The sequence below is a fragment of the Pleurodeles waltl genome, chromosome 1_2 (assembly GCF_031143425.1).
Source record: "Pleurodeles waltl isolate 20211129_DDA chromosome 1_2, aPleWal1.hap1.20221129, whole genome shotgun sequence".
In the NCBI taxonomy this organism is placed as follows: domain Eukaryota; kingdom Metazoa; phylum Chordata; class Amphibia; order Caudata; family Salamandridae; genus Pleurodeles; species Pleurodeles waltl.
Genome location: NC_090437.1, coordinates 45,256,286 through 45,268,630, shown reverse-complemented (window position 1 = coordinate 45,268,630; position 12,345 = coordinate 45,256,286). Strand labels below are relative to the sequence as shown.

Genomic DNA, 12,345 nt, shown 5'->3' with positions numbered 1-12,345 from the left:
GAATATTAAAATGTTTATCCCAATCAATTCAACCCAGGTGGAAGGAAAGTCTACTAAAAACCATGGAATTATTATTTTTTAATAACTGGGTGGGGGTGCAGCCTGTACTGGCATTGGGCTGCATGTCCCCACACTCAGACACCAGTCATTCGGCCCATATGGGGGGGGGGGGTGGGGGGGGGGGAGAATTGGTGGTTTACCTCCTCTACTGAGTCATATGTCAAAACCACAATTAAAAAATCCCAATGTCCTCTCATTTTCCATGGGAGTGGAAGGGTGGCTGTCACATTTGGTGTCAGGGTTGGCTTGTACCCAGGAAACTGTATGAAACATAAGCATTTCTGACGACCAGATGCCAAGAGGAATCCAGAACGACGTGACTTGTGTGTATTGCAGCACATGTTCTTGCACAGAATGCCATGTAAAAATCAAAATGATACCTAAAAGCATCCAATTTCCTCTCAGTTTCAAATAGGGATTTCTTCAGTATTAGGGGTTGGGACTGTCAGGCATTCAGAGATCTCTGGCAAACATGGGCATTTCTGAAATGTAGAGACCTAGGAGAATCCAGGGCACATTTACTTACCCAAGATGCCCTGTAAATGTTAAGGCTAGACCTACAAACAACCATCTCCCTCTCACTCTCTGCCTGATCAGCCTGCAGTATTCGGATCTGTGGTCAGCTAGCACCCAATTAACCCTGCCCACCCTGGCCTTTTCTAAAAACTAGAGAGGCAGTGGAATCCTGGGTGATGTGGCCGTAATGTATTTCATAACGATATAGACCTGCAAATGACAAAGTATGGGTGAAAAAACAAAAATTCCTCATATTTAAGTGACAGACAATTCACGAAGTTGCAGCCAATAGCAAAAGTCCTACCATACTTCACTCATGCATACAAAATTATATTTTACATTTCTCTATATTTTTGGCATTTGGCTGTAAATTGGCTTGCATAAAAAACACACTATAAAAAAGGCCTCAGAATAACCTATGGATATGGGCAAACCAAAACCTGGAGTGGTACGAATAATCTATAACCATAACTCAGATTCTTGAGTACATTTCAAACATGCACAGCTTTCTTTTACACCCATGTTTTTATTCCTTAGATGTTCTCCGTGAATTGATGACTATTAAGAACACAATAAAAATGTACTGCATGTCGCAGTGACATACACTTTTGAAAAACTGGAAAAAAATATACCTCCCTTTAACAAGAATAATCCAAAAAATACAACAGTATATAATTCTTGTAAATTTATGTTAGGTGGAAAAACATAGAAATTCAAATCTTTATCCTGCTTACTTGCAATATGATGCAGTAAATAGGCTATACACCAGCTCAGAAATGTAATGGCTATCTACACTCTCTGTTACTACCCGGGAAGGTACACCAACCTCTTCAGATGCCACTGTTACTGTATAACCCACTAACGTATTGGTGCTCGGCACTTCCAATTACACAAGATACGACCCCATATACCCATAAGGCCCGCTACGCGTCCTTCCTGAACCTGCAGGGGTGCTTTGATCAGCCACACTCCGACAATGGGAATAAAGGGGAGTATCAACAGTGGGGGGTTTATTTGAGTAAGGACTACTAACCACACATACAGAGTTCATACAAATGCTTGCTCTCACAGGAACCCTCTTCCTAGCACGCTGCTATATTGCATTACATCAAGACACACTGGACTCGGTCGGGGGAAGAACCCCAAACACACGCTTTAGTACAAGCAATACATGAGATGGGCACAGGCAGGCATATAGTTAGATGGCTATATAGAGGCATTCGCTCCCACATCCAGATTTTACTGTCCTTATTGCGAGGCACGTGGGAGGCAGAAATTGCCCGTCTGCTACACAACAAAGAATGGCGATTCCTCCTAGAATATGACGCCCACATTCCCCATAATTCACTGTTTAAGTTTATTTAATGTACGATTTTTCATAGAGCCTATTGACACCCTCTAAGATTCACGCCCTCCTCTCCACAGAGCCATACATCTACCTCCAATGCTACACTGAAGATGCAGATCTAATGCACATGATATGGACACGTTGTCAGTTGTTACCCTATTGGGAAGGGATTAGAGACTCACGTAAGTCCCTAACAGAGCACTTATACTGGGATAGACTGGAACAACGTATACTGGGGCTTTACCCAAGACCAAAAGGTGGCCGCACAGAAGTTTGTTTTGTAGGCTTGGCAGTACTATTGGCTAAAGGCAGATAATGCGGCGCTGGAAATCACTAGCCCCTCCTTTAGTACTACAGTGGCGGGAAGGAAATGTGCCGATGGGGGTTGGTAGAAAGTACAGCACTGCACAGAGAAGAGGATAGGGGACTACGCAAGCGACCAATAGCCATGGAGTGGGACACGATGCTAGAACAGTTCCAACTGCAAACAACATACACTAAAGAAGGAAAACTTGCAGATTCACACAATCTGCCATAGAAAAGAGTTATTTCTGAACTATTGGGCAACCCAAGTATCTAGAGCCAACCTATCTAGGTAAATAGTTGGGGGGGGGGTTGGGGGGAGTTTGTCTTGTACTAAACGATAGTAAATTCTGACTCCATGAGATACTGGCAATAATTGTTTAATTCTCCACTAGTCCTCTGCAAATGAACATTGACCATATTATATGTATATACCATAACCGTGAGTTTCATCCAACATCAGCTATGAAAATGTATGTCACTGGTTAACGTCCCTACTTTGTTTTTCTTGAAACAAAAGATATATATCTATATCTATATCTATATCTATATATATATATATATATATATATATATATAAATATATATATATATATATTTATATATATATATATATATATATATATATATATATATATATATATATATATATATATATATATATATAAATATGCGGTGCACAAACAATAACTAATAGGGTTTCAGTGTCTATTTATCATTTGTATGGCACACAAATAAAGTATCAGGTTTGTTTTGAGCCTAAAAAACTTACTTGCAATATGATTTAGTTTAACAAATCGTTTGAGAAATCTGCAGGAACGAGTCCCTCTTGAATTCAGATTTTGTTTCTAGCTTTAGAAATATATATAGAAAAATGTTTACCCATGAAGTTCTTACCTCTTTGTCCCCTATGAAACGAGACCACCACTAACAAAATTGAAAAATCTGCGGTATTTTTGACAGCTGGATAGAGGGTAACGTCAGAAAGTCGTTTGTCTATACAATATTCAGAAAGAACATACACTTTCGTACACAGCAATTTGCTACATTTTTTGCAAAATAGAAACCGAACAATTTCGGCCATTTTTTGCTACTTCTCCATGCCACTCCAGGGTAAATCACACACTTTGGGTACCTTTCCAATCCCCAAAGTGTGTAAAGAACAGAAGCAAAATTGACCGAATATCTACTTATGAAGGTTTTAGCACAAATTGCCCCAAATGTCAGGAATGGCTTTGCAAGGAAGGGGAATGAGTCGGACGGAAACCTCAGTTAATTTGCAAACTATAAAGGTGTATCATAGCCACATTTTTCAAGACCAGAAATCAGGAGCTATTTTGCATGTGACACGGAACAAAAGCAATGTTCTCTTAGCCAGGTACACAATGACACAAAAGAATAATGCGTTCCATTTTCAGTTAACTGCTAAATATCTGTCACCACACTTTTAGACAGTTTTTGATAGCGTTCTGAGCTAATTTAATTACTCTTACGAGCAACTTTAAAGAAAATCTATAAGAACTTCACGCTGTTCCCAAGGTGCAATATTGAGCATCAGCAGATGACTAATTTGTTTCCAGAGAAACAAAACATTTTTACATTGCTTCTTATCATTTTCATTTACTGATATGAGGATTTTAATTTCAAGATTTAAATTTTGTTGAGTGGGGGTAAGAACTGATATAAAACAACAAACACATTTTTACAATTAAATTCGTAATTAAACATTTTATAACAGTATGTTTTTTACCTTACTTTATAGGGCATTTAGTGAGAACCAAACTGTCACCCTATTCATGCAAGCAAAGATAAACCTGACCATTCTATTTACGATAGCCCATTCTTAGCTGATCTTTACAGGCAGCAGCACAACAATCTCAGACTTCTACACAGAAGTCAGAAGTGGATCCCCACCGAGGCAAGGTAGGTCACCCACGCACTTGTCAGCAGCAGACTCGACTACGGCAACACTTTCTATAGTGGAATCACAAAGTAGCTCCAAGAAACACTCTGGAGAATTCAGAATCTAGCAGCCAGACTCATCCTAGACTTCCCCCGCCGCAGCCACATATCCTCCTACCTTAGAGACCTGTACTGGCTCCCCTTCAACAAACGCATCACCTTCAAGTTCCTGACACACGTGTATAAGGCCCTGCATAATATCGGACCGTCCTGCTTCAACCAAGTACTATCTTTCTACACCCCCACCAGACAACTACAATCTTCTCAACTTGCCCTTGCCGCCACCTCTAGAATCAGGAAGAGCACACTTGGAGGCAGATCCTTCTCCTACCTCACAGAGCAGACCTGGAGCACGCTACCTTCCCACCTCACACAGGCCCGCTTGCTAAGTCAGTTAAAGAAGGACCTTAAGAACTGGCTCTTGGATTGATCTGCACCCTTACGACCGCACCTTGAGACCCCATGGGTGATAAGTAGCACTATACAAATCACTCATTGATTGATTGATCGAGTGAACATAGACTAGAGCTTGTTTTTTTTCTACAACTATTTGTTCTGAATCACATAATATTTTTTCTTCTGTCTTCTACAGATAATCAAACAGTATAGTGAGGCATATCAAGGACTGTTTTTAATAACATTTCCCTTATTGACAAAAAACATCACTGTCATGGCACAAAACCTTTTGGTTTATGCCAAGGCTTTCATCTTGTGGTTTATGATATAAAAAACTATATTTCCCATATTATATAATGTGTTTCTTTTCATATTGTATTTATGTTTCATTTACTGGTTCTTAATCCTAGTGGCTGGGCAAGGGTAAAACTCTGGAGAGGAAGAGTGGTTTGGGGCCTGTCTTTATGATGGTAGAGCCCATATTTCAAAGGGGACCATTAAATATTCCATTGCATTTTATACAATTAAAGTAGCCTAACATGTAACATATGAATACCCTTACAATGAATAATTGTATAACTTGTTAATTTCAGTGTGTAGAAAAATGACACAAGAGTGCTGTCAAGTTCTATATAAAGAACATGTTACTCTTACTATATCTATAGGGTTCTTCAATTGGGCGTGGCTAGTGTTTGAAGTGTTGTCTTTAGGCCATGAAGGATTTAATGCTGGCACGTGTTAAAATGTAATCTCAGAAGACATTGAATATACCATGTTCTCCTTCAGCTTGCCAATTACGCTTATAGCCAACCTTGAACAAGCTTTCTGCTGAGTTCATTCCTAGTGATGGCTGCCGGCAATCAAAAGTGGAAGCAGGGGATAATTTTTTATAAATACCTGCTGCTCCGGTACTTGCGCCGGCTGCCTTGGTGTTCCTTGTCCTCCCAGCAGCAGTCATTGGGACACAAAAGTACAGGCTCCCAATCCAGACTCTGCTCTCATGCTATACCAAGCGTGAGAGCTATGCCTGGATTGCCCTTAGTGGGCTGGTCTGATGCTCGTTCAGGCACGGGGAGCCAATGCTATTTCTCCATCTGGCAGTGTAACACAGCTGGGGTGGAGAAACGTAAGTGTGCATGTCGGTTTGGCCATCCTAAGACAGCCAGCAAAACTGACAAGTGCATTCTACAGCGGCCACCACTCCTCCTCCCTATGGGCCAGCCCGCCCGCCATGGCTATCAGAGAGACAGGCTGTCAGAGAGACAGTGAGAAATAAAATGCTAATAAAAGTATTTTGTTATTTTATATTTGTCACTGCCTGACTCTGAGCAGGGGGCGACACGTCCGGAGGAGAAGTCGCCCCTGTTCATTTCTTGCATTAAATCACTAGAATACATTTGGGATTAACATTGAAGATGCAAAACAACTTTCAGTTTCTTACTTTCAACTCCATCGCCCAAACATAAGTCAAGTCATCCATTACAACTATAATGCTGGTTTTCCAGTCACCAGTGATTTTTTTGTCAGGCTAATGCCATTGCTCAAGTGGTGAGTTTATAGAAAAAATATTTGCTCCTTTAAGGGAGGTGCTGCTACTATACTTATTGTGAGTATCTGTATGTTTGATCAACTTTCGCTTGCACTTTGTTCATTCATGGACTTCTCATGCATGTGAGAACTGGTCTGAGTTACAGCAGTCATGTAGGTCAAATTGCCTCGCTAAGCTGCATCCTGATCTCAAACTTCAACCTATGTTTGGAGAATATGAAGTTCCACAAACGATCCATCTTATCTGAATCCACACTCCTATTAGCATTACCCTTAGTGTTACTGAGTAATATCATGTTTCTGTGTTACAAATACTTTTGAAGGCATCAATTGTGAAAGACTTAGCAAGGGGCCGGAAAGAAATGGCTAACCTTCCTCTATTTTTAGGGTTGAGCGCAAAGCGCTCTGTCCCTGTTATTATCCCTCTTCGGGCTTGTAACCACACTCATGTCAGGCCCATCACTTTCATTGGTTCATGGGCTTGCCTTTTACAATTCGCTTTACTTTATTGGTGAAAGGCTTGCAAATGTCAATCCTTTTCAGGTGTTTAGCCCGCCTTGAGCGCACCAGCCAATTACAGAAAACATGCAAGGTTCCGTGTTTTCAGCATGGTTTCTGGACTACATTGTTACATGGATAATTGCACTTTTGCTAATACGTTTCACTGCTAACAAACGTCTATTTCCTTTTGTGTGTTTGCTTTGTGCTCACGGCGGCCGTCGGCTCCCTTATGTGAAACTGTTTTGCTTTTCAGTTTATGTGGCAAGAAAAGTCCAGTTAGGAGTTCACAAAGGTAATAGCTCCAACTCAAGTAAACGAGAGGCCCATCGCATTGCAAATGCTTGTTAATCATGTCATTAGCTGGCAGAAGCTGCAGTGCTACTACTAGCTAGAGCCCCTGAACAACTCTAATAGTTGTCCTGTTAGCTTCACGCGTGGCCAGGCCATAGAGCAACATTCACACTTTCCAAAAGCGTGAATCACCCTCCATCCTTTATTGCCGTTATGGTCGGTCAAACAAGGACTACCAATACAACACAAGGATAGCTGCATTGGCTGTACATTTTCTATTTCCTTGGACCCCTGTGGAAATATCAAAATAGCTGATAAACAGTCTTCTGCTCTGTGAATTCCAGCAGCATTGCAGCCAGACCAGAACACTGCAGGAGGTGGCAAAGAGTTCTGGTCCTATTAAATAGGTGAAGACACTGCCCACAAATTAAGTGCGGATTATCAAATAATGATTTATAGCAACTTCTTTTATGGTTGTTTGCTAGATCTATACGATTATGACCTAATTTGTGTTTTGTAAACAAAAGCAAAATAGATGGCTTGTGTCGGTGCAAAAAGTGACGTACCCACATCAGCTCTGCAATCGTTTCAACGAAAATCCTGTTCAAACCACAGGTGGCCTCAAGACCGCGCAGAGCGCTATCTAGCAGCACCCAATCAAAAGTTAAACCAGAATGGACCAATGGTAAGATTTAAGGTGGATGCTGCAATCTTTCTTATTCAGCTTGAACAGAATTTCCCCTGCTGCTGTATGTTTACAGTGCACACCTTTGCATTCAGTTCTTGATTCGCACAGATTGCTTGCAGGTGGTGAGCACTGGTGCTCATTATTTAGACTTGTATTTACTTTTCGGCATCAGATTTAACCAAGATACAAAGGAAATAAGGGGCGAAAAAGAGAGAGACAACGATAGGGAAACAGTTACAAAGAGAGAAAGCAGGAATGAAAACAGCCAGTGAGACTTGGATACTGAAAGTAAAGGTGATGTGAATCTTTGGGCCTCTGCATGTATTTATTGCAAATAGGCAGGGTTTGGCTGTTTGCACAATGAGTCTCATAACGTGAAGATATGCATGTCAGTACAAACCTAAACAAAACACAGTCTTTTAAAGACAGTCTTTAAAAGTAGAATAGTTGCAACCGTGTTATAAATGGTTGGCTAGGGATTGCACAGTAAACAAGCATTTGCAATGCAATGGGTCTCGCTTTTCCTCGAGTTAAAGCTTTTAGCGTTGTAAACTCCTAACCGTACTTTTCTTGCCACATAAACTGAAAAGTAAAACAGTTTCCCATAAGCGAGCTGACATCCGCCATGAGCGCAAAGCAAACACACAAAAGGGAACAGAAGTCGGCTGCAGTGAAACGTAAGAGCAAACGTGCAATTATCCAAGTAAACCACAATAGTGTATATATCCATGTAACAAGGTAGTCTAGAAACCAGGCTGAAAACACGGAGCATCACATGTTTTCAGTAGTTGGCCGGTGCGCTCGAGGAGGGCTAAAGACCGGAAAAGGCAAGACATATGCATGCCTTTGACTAATGAAATGAAGCAAATTGTAAAAGGCAACCCCACGAACCAACCAAAGTGATGGGCCAGGCATGGGAGTGGTTACAAGCCCATATAGAGATAACAACAGGGACAGAACGATTTGCACTCGACACTAATAAAGTGAAAATGTTAACTCACTCTCTGCTGCATCATGTGGACTTCCACAAAGCACTGAAGGCGATACTATTTAGATCATAAGCTGGCCATGCTTGAAGTACTCGCACAGCAGATTCCCCTGCCTTAGCCAGCCCTTGGCTCAGTGAGTTGAGTGCTCTCTGGTGAAACATGTGGTGAAAGACCTTGGTAAAGCCACCTTAGCCTTCAGTCTTTCCACGTTTGTTAACTTTGATTACAGTGATCCATTCTGATGCTGTATCCAAAATGTCCTCAAATCTATGATAGTGTGAGCTACAAACATTCTTAACATTACATGTTAAGTGAAATTTACAGGATTACTTGAGAAAAGGGCAAATAACTGAACACTGTTTCTCTAGTGACATGTTCAAGGCTCTTTTCTGATAGGGCTCAAGCAGAGGCTACAAGGCAAACTATTTTTCTGTGGAGAGAACCTGACAACAACCTTGGAAACCGACCTGACTGGTAAGGTTCTGCAGATAAAAAATGTGTGTGGGGAAAAAAGCCATAAAGAATGCAAAAGGGTGGCAAGTGCACTAATGCAACAAGGAAAATGAGCCCCTCATGCACATGAGCTAATGACTGCTACAGTGCTTTATTTAAGTTGGTGGTTGCCGGTAGGCCCCACCGGCACTTATTGTTAGGGACAACGCTTATTTTTCCTGAACAGACATTGATCCGCTGCTAGAGAGTAAAAAACACAAAAGGAAGAAAGAAAGAGGAGGAGTAATTCAGAAAATCTGTCACAAAGGGAGGACGTAAGGATGAAAAAGTACCTGCAAGAATGAGATTAGAGGCAGGGAGTGTGGGGTGGTGTATTGAAGAAGCATCAGGTGGAATAAGACTATGAAGCCTTGGTATTCAACACCCCGACTCTCGAAAGTGCCTGCCACAGGTGTCTTAACAAAACTTTGGGAGTCGGTACTTAATCTTTTACAAATTAAGCACTGCCTACATCCTGTAGTAGAAAAGGCCAAACACCTAGAGAGCACAACTGCAGAATCTTCATCCTACCAGTATAGAAGAGGCACACTTGCAGGCCTGTATCACTTTGATGTGTTTTGATGGAACTGAGTTATGCTGCTGTTATCTCACCTACTCCTAAAATGTGCTTTTGGTTCAAGCACTCACTAGCCCTGTGCGTCTTGCTAAATTAAAGAGCAGGGCCTTGTCCCAGTAGATCAGATTACAGAAATAAGTGCTAATCCCCAAAAATGAGGGTCTCACAACCAACCACCAGCTCAAATTAAGCACTAGATGGATCCCCAGAATTACAGAGGCAACCGGTAGTTCATAAACTTTTCATTCTTGTATCACCAGTACAATTGCTAACTCACACACTCACAATAGACGGTAAAGTTAAACAGATTTTTTTTCAGTTCTGTGCCTTGTAAATTTGACAACAATTTATGATGCAGGAAAATGATAAAGAATCTGTAAAAATCCAATGCAAATGGGTTTATCAGGCAGATTACACACTTTGCACCAGTGTTGAAAGGTTGCACAAAAATGTTTGTTTTACATAGATCGCACTAACGCTGGTGTAGTTTTATAATCAAATTTGCTTGCACTGACATTTAGACTCACCGACCATTGCAAAACATCATTTTTGTACTGGCCACTCAGGGCATACACCTTTTTTCCCTTGTCAGGCAGTGCATATACCTTTTTTCACACTCAACAGGTGATGCACAACTTCAGTGCAAAACTGCGCTATCTCGTTTATACAACATCAATACCGTTGCGCTCAAGTGGTCCAGGAGAAGGACAACATTGACCGTAGTTGAGTGGGGAAGCAGGTTCTCCCAAACAATCGATGCTCCCAATCGATGCCCCAATACAGTCAAAGTAGTGCAAGCCACACTCACCAAACTATACCCTGAGCTCCCGAGCCAATGGGCTTTAGGTTCTGGTAGCGCTTGAGGACTGTGAAGGTCGAGTCACCCACTTCCACGCTGTAGAACTGGTTGTCAACTTTGCTTTTGCTCATGTTGTAATGTTTGGCGATATATGACACATCCACTTGTTTCCCGAATCCCTGTGATTCACAACAAAAAGAAGAGAAAGGCACAAATTCAGCACAATGAATCAGTTTCCGCAGAATTGCAAAGTCATTTATTTGTGTAAATATTTCTTGCCCCACTTTATGTGTCAGTGCTTGAAAATTAGTCTCCACCCCGAACGACCAATAAGATAAAATGCATGCAATAATAGCGACCACAACAGAAATTAAAACCATTAGTAGGACATGCTTGTTAAATTTACAAAACTTAGCAGAACTACAATTTTACAAATGTAATACAACTGCTGAGACACTCCAAAACCAGATTTCTAAGTGCAAAAATTCTGCTTTGAAATGTTGCACCATTTTACCACTGGAAAAATAAAATGAGCACTGACAACCAGTTGTACCTGCCACTCAGTACTAGAAAGACATTAGTAGTGGTCAAGTTTTCAGACCGTGTATGTGTGACAGTTTCAGTGTATTTATGAGTGACATTCTACTGCCCAGTGTGTGACATTTCCAGTGACACTTCCTCGGGGGCAAAATGAAACCCCCGAGAAGCAGGCTGGCAAGTTGAAAAAAACAGGCCTGTTAAAAGAACGTCTTATAAGACGTAAAGCAAACATTTAAAAATGGTTTTACTCTTGCGTTTCTTTAAAACTGCAATGCTGCCCTAAACATAGTATTTCTATTACGTTTGTACTGTAAAGCCACAATCGGATTTTTCTCTTAGCTTAGTGATTAGTTTAGGTCAGATTTACTGCAATTTCATCAACATAAGGTGGCACCATTACTTTGACTCTCTGTCTGTGCCTTACTTTCTTGAAACATTGTGAGAGTGTATGGTGTATGTTTTTTCCTAGAAAAAATGCTGCGGGTGGGAGGTTTAAAAAGAATTCAGATCCAGTGCTCGGATGACTTGTGCTAAGGAAACTAGGGCCACATGTACAAAGTTTTTTACTCTTTGCAAACGGCCCGATTCTCAGAATCGGGCCGTTTGCGACGAAAAAAAAGCATTTTGCGATGTACAGACCCTTTTTTGCGATTCAGTTATATATTTATCGAATCGCATAAAGGTTTTGCAAGTCGCAATTAGGAAGGTGCATTCCCTTCCTAATTGCGAGTCGCACTGCGATGTAGGATTGTTTTGTGACCGTGAATGCGGTCACAAAACAATCACAGTTAGCACCAATTTTAAATTGGTGCTAACCCATTCGCAAACGGGAAGGGGTCCCCACCGGATCCATTCCCCTTTGTGAATGGTAGCTAAAATATTTTTTCAGAGCAGGCAGTGGTCCCATGGACACTGCCTGCTCTGAAAAAATGAAAAGAAAACTTTTCAATTTTGTTTTTGAAATGCATCCCATTTTTCTTTGAGGAAAACGGGCTGCATTTAAAAAAAAGACTGCTTTATTTAGAAGCAGTCAAAGACATGGTAGTCTACTGTCCCTTGAAGGCCACCATCCCTGTGATGGCGGCCATTCCCAATGGGGTCACAAATTGCAACCTACCTCATGAATATTTATGAGGTAGGTCATTTGATACCACATTAAGAATCGCAAACAGTGTCATTGACAATGTTGTACATCAGGTTCTGCGACTTGCAAATTGCAAGTCGCTAAGACTCACAATTTGCGAGTCGCAAAACTTAATATTCGTACATGTGCCCCCCTAGTTCCAAATTAGTTCGGTCTGAGCCAGCCTCGCAGTCTGGGTTGCCAGTGCTGCT

General features: G+C 41.2%; 1 protein-coding gene across 5 annotated transcripts in view; it reads right to left on the bottom strand.

Annotated features, from left to right (window-relative positions):
* MAPK10 (mitogen-activated protein kinase 10) overlaps nt 1–12,345 on the bottom strand; it is a 794,060-nt gene that overhangs the window by 390,883 nt on the left and 390,832 nt on the right. For all 5 annotated transcript variants that reach the window (XM_069236167.1, XM_069236182.1, XM_069236175.1 and 2 more), the window contains one exon: nt 10,480–10,649. In XM_069236167.1, coding sequence (XP_069092268.1) covers nt 10,480–10,649 — 170 coding nt within the window. The remainder of the gene's footprint in view (nt 1–10,479; nt 10,650–12,345) is intronic.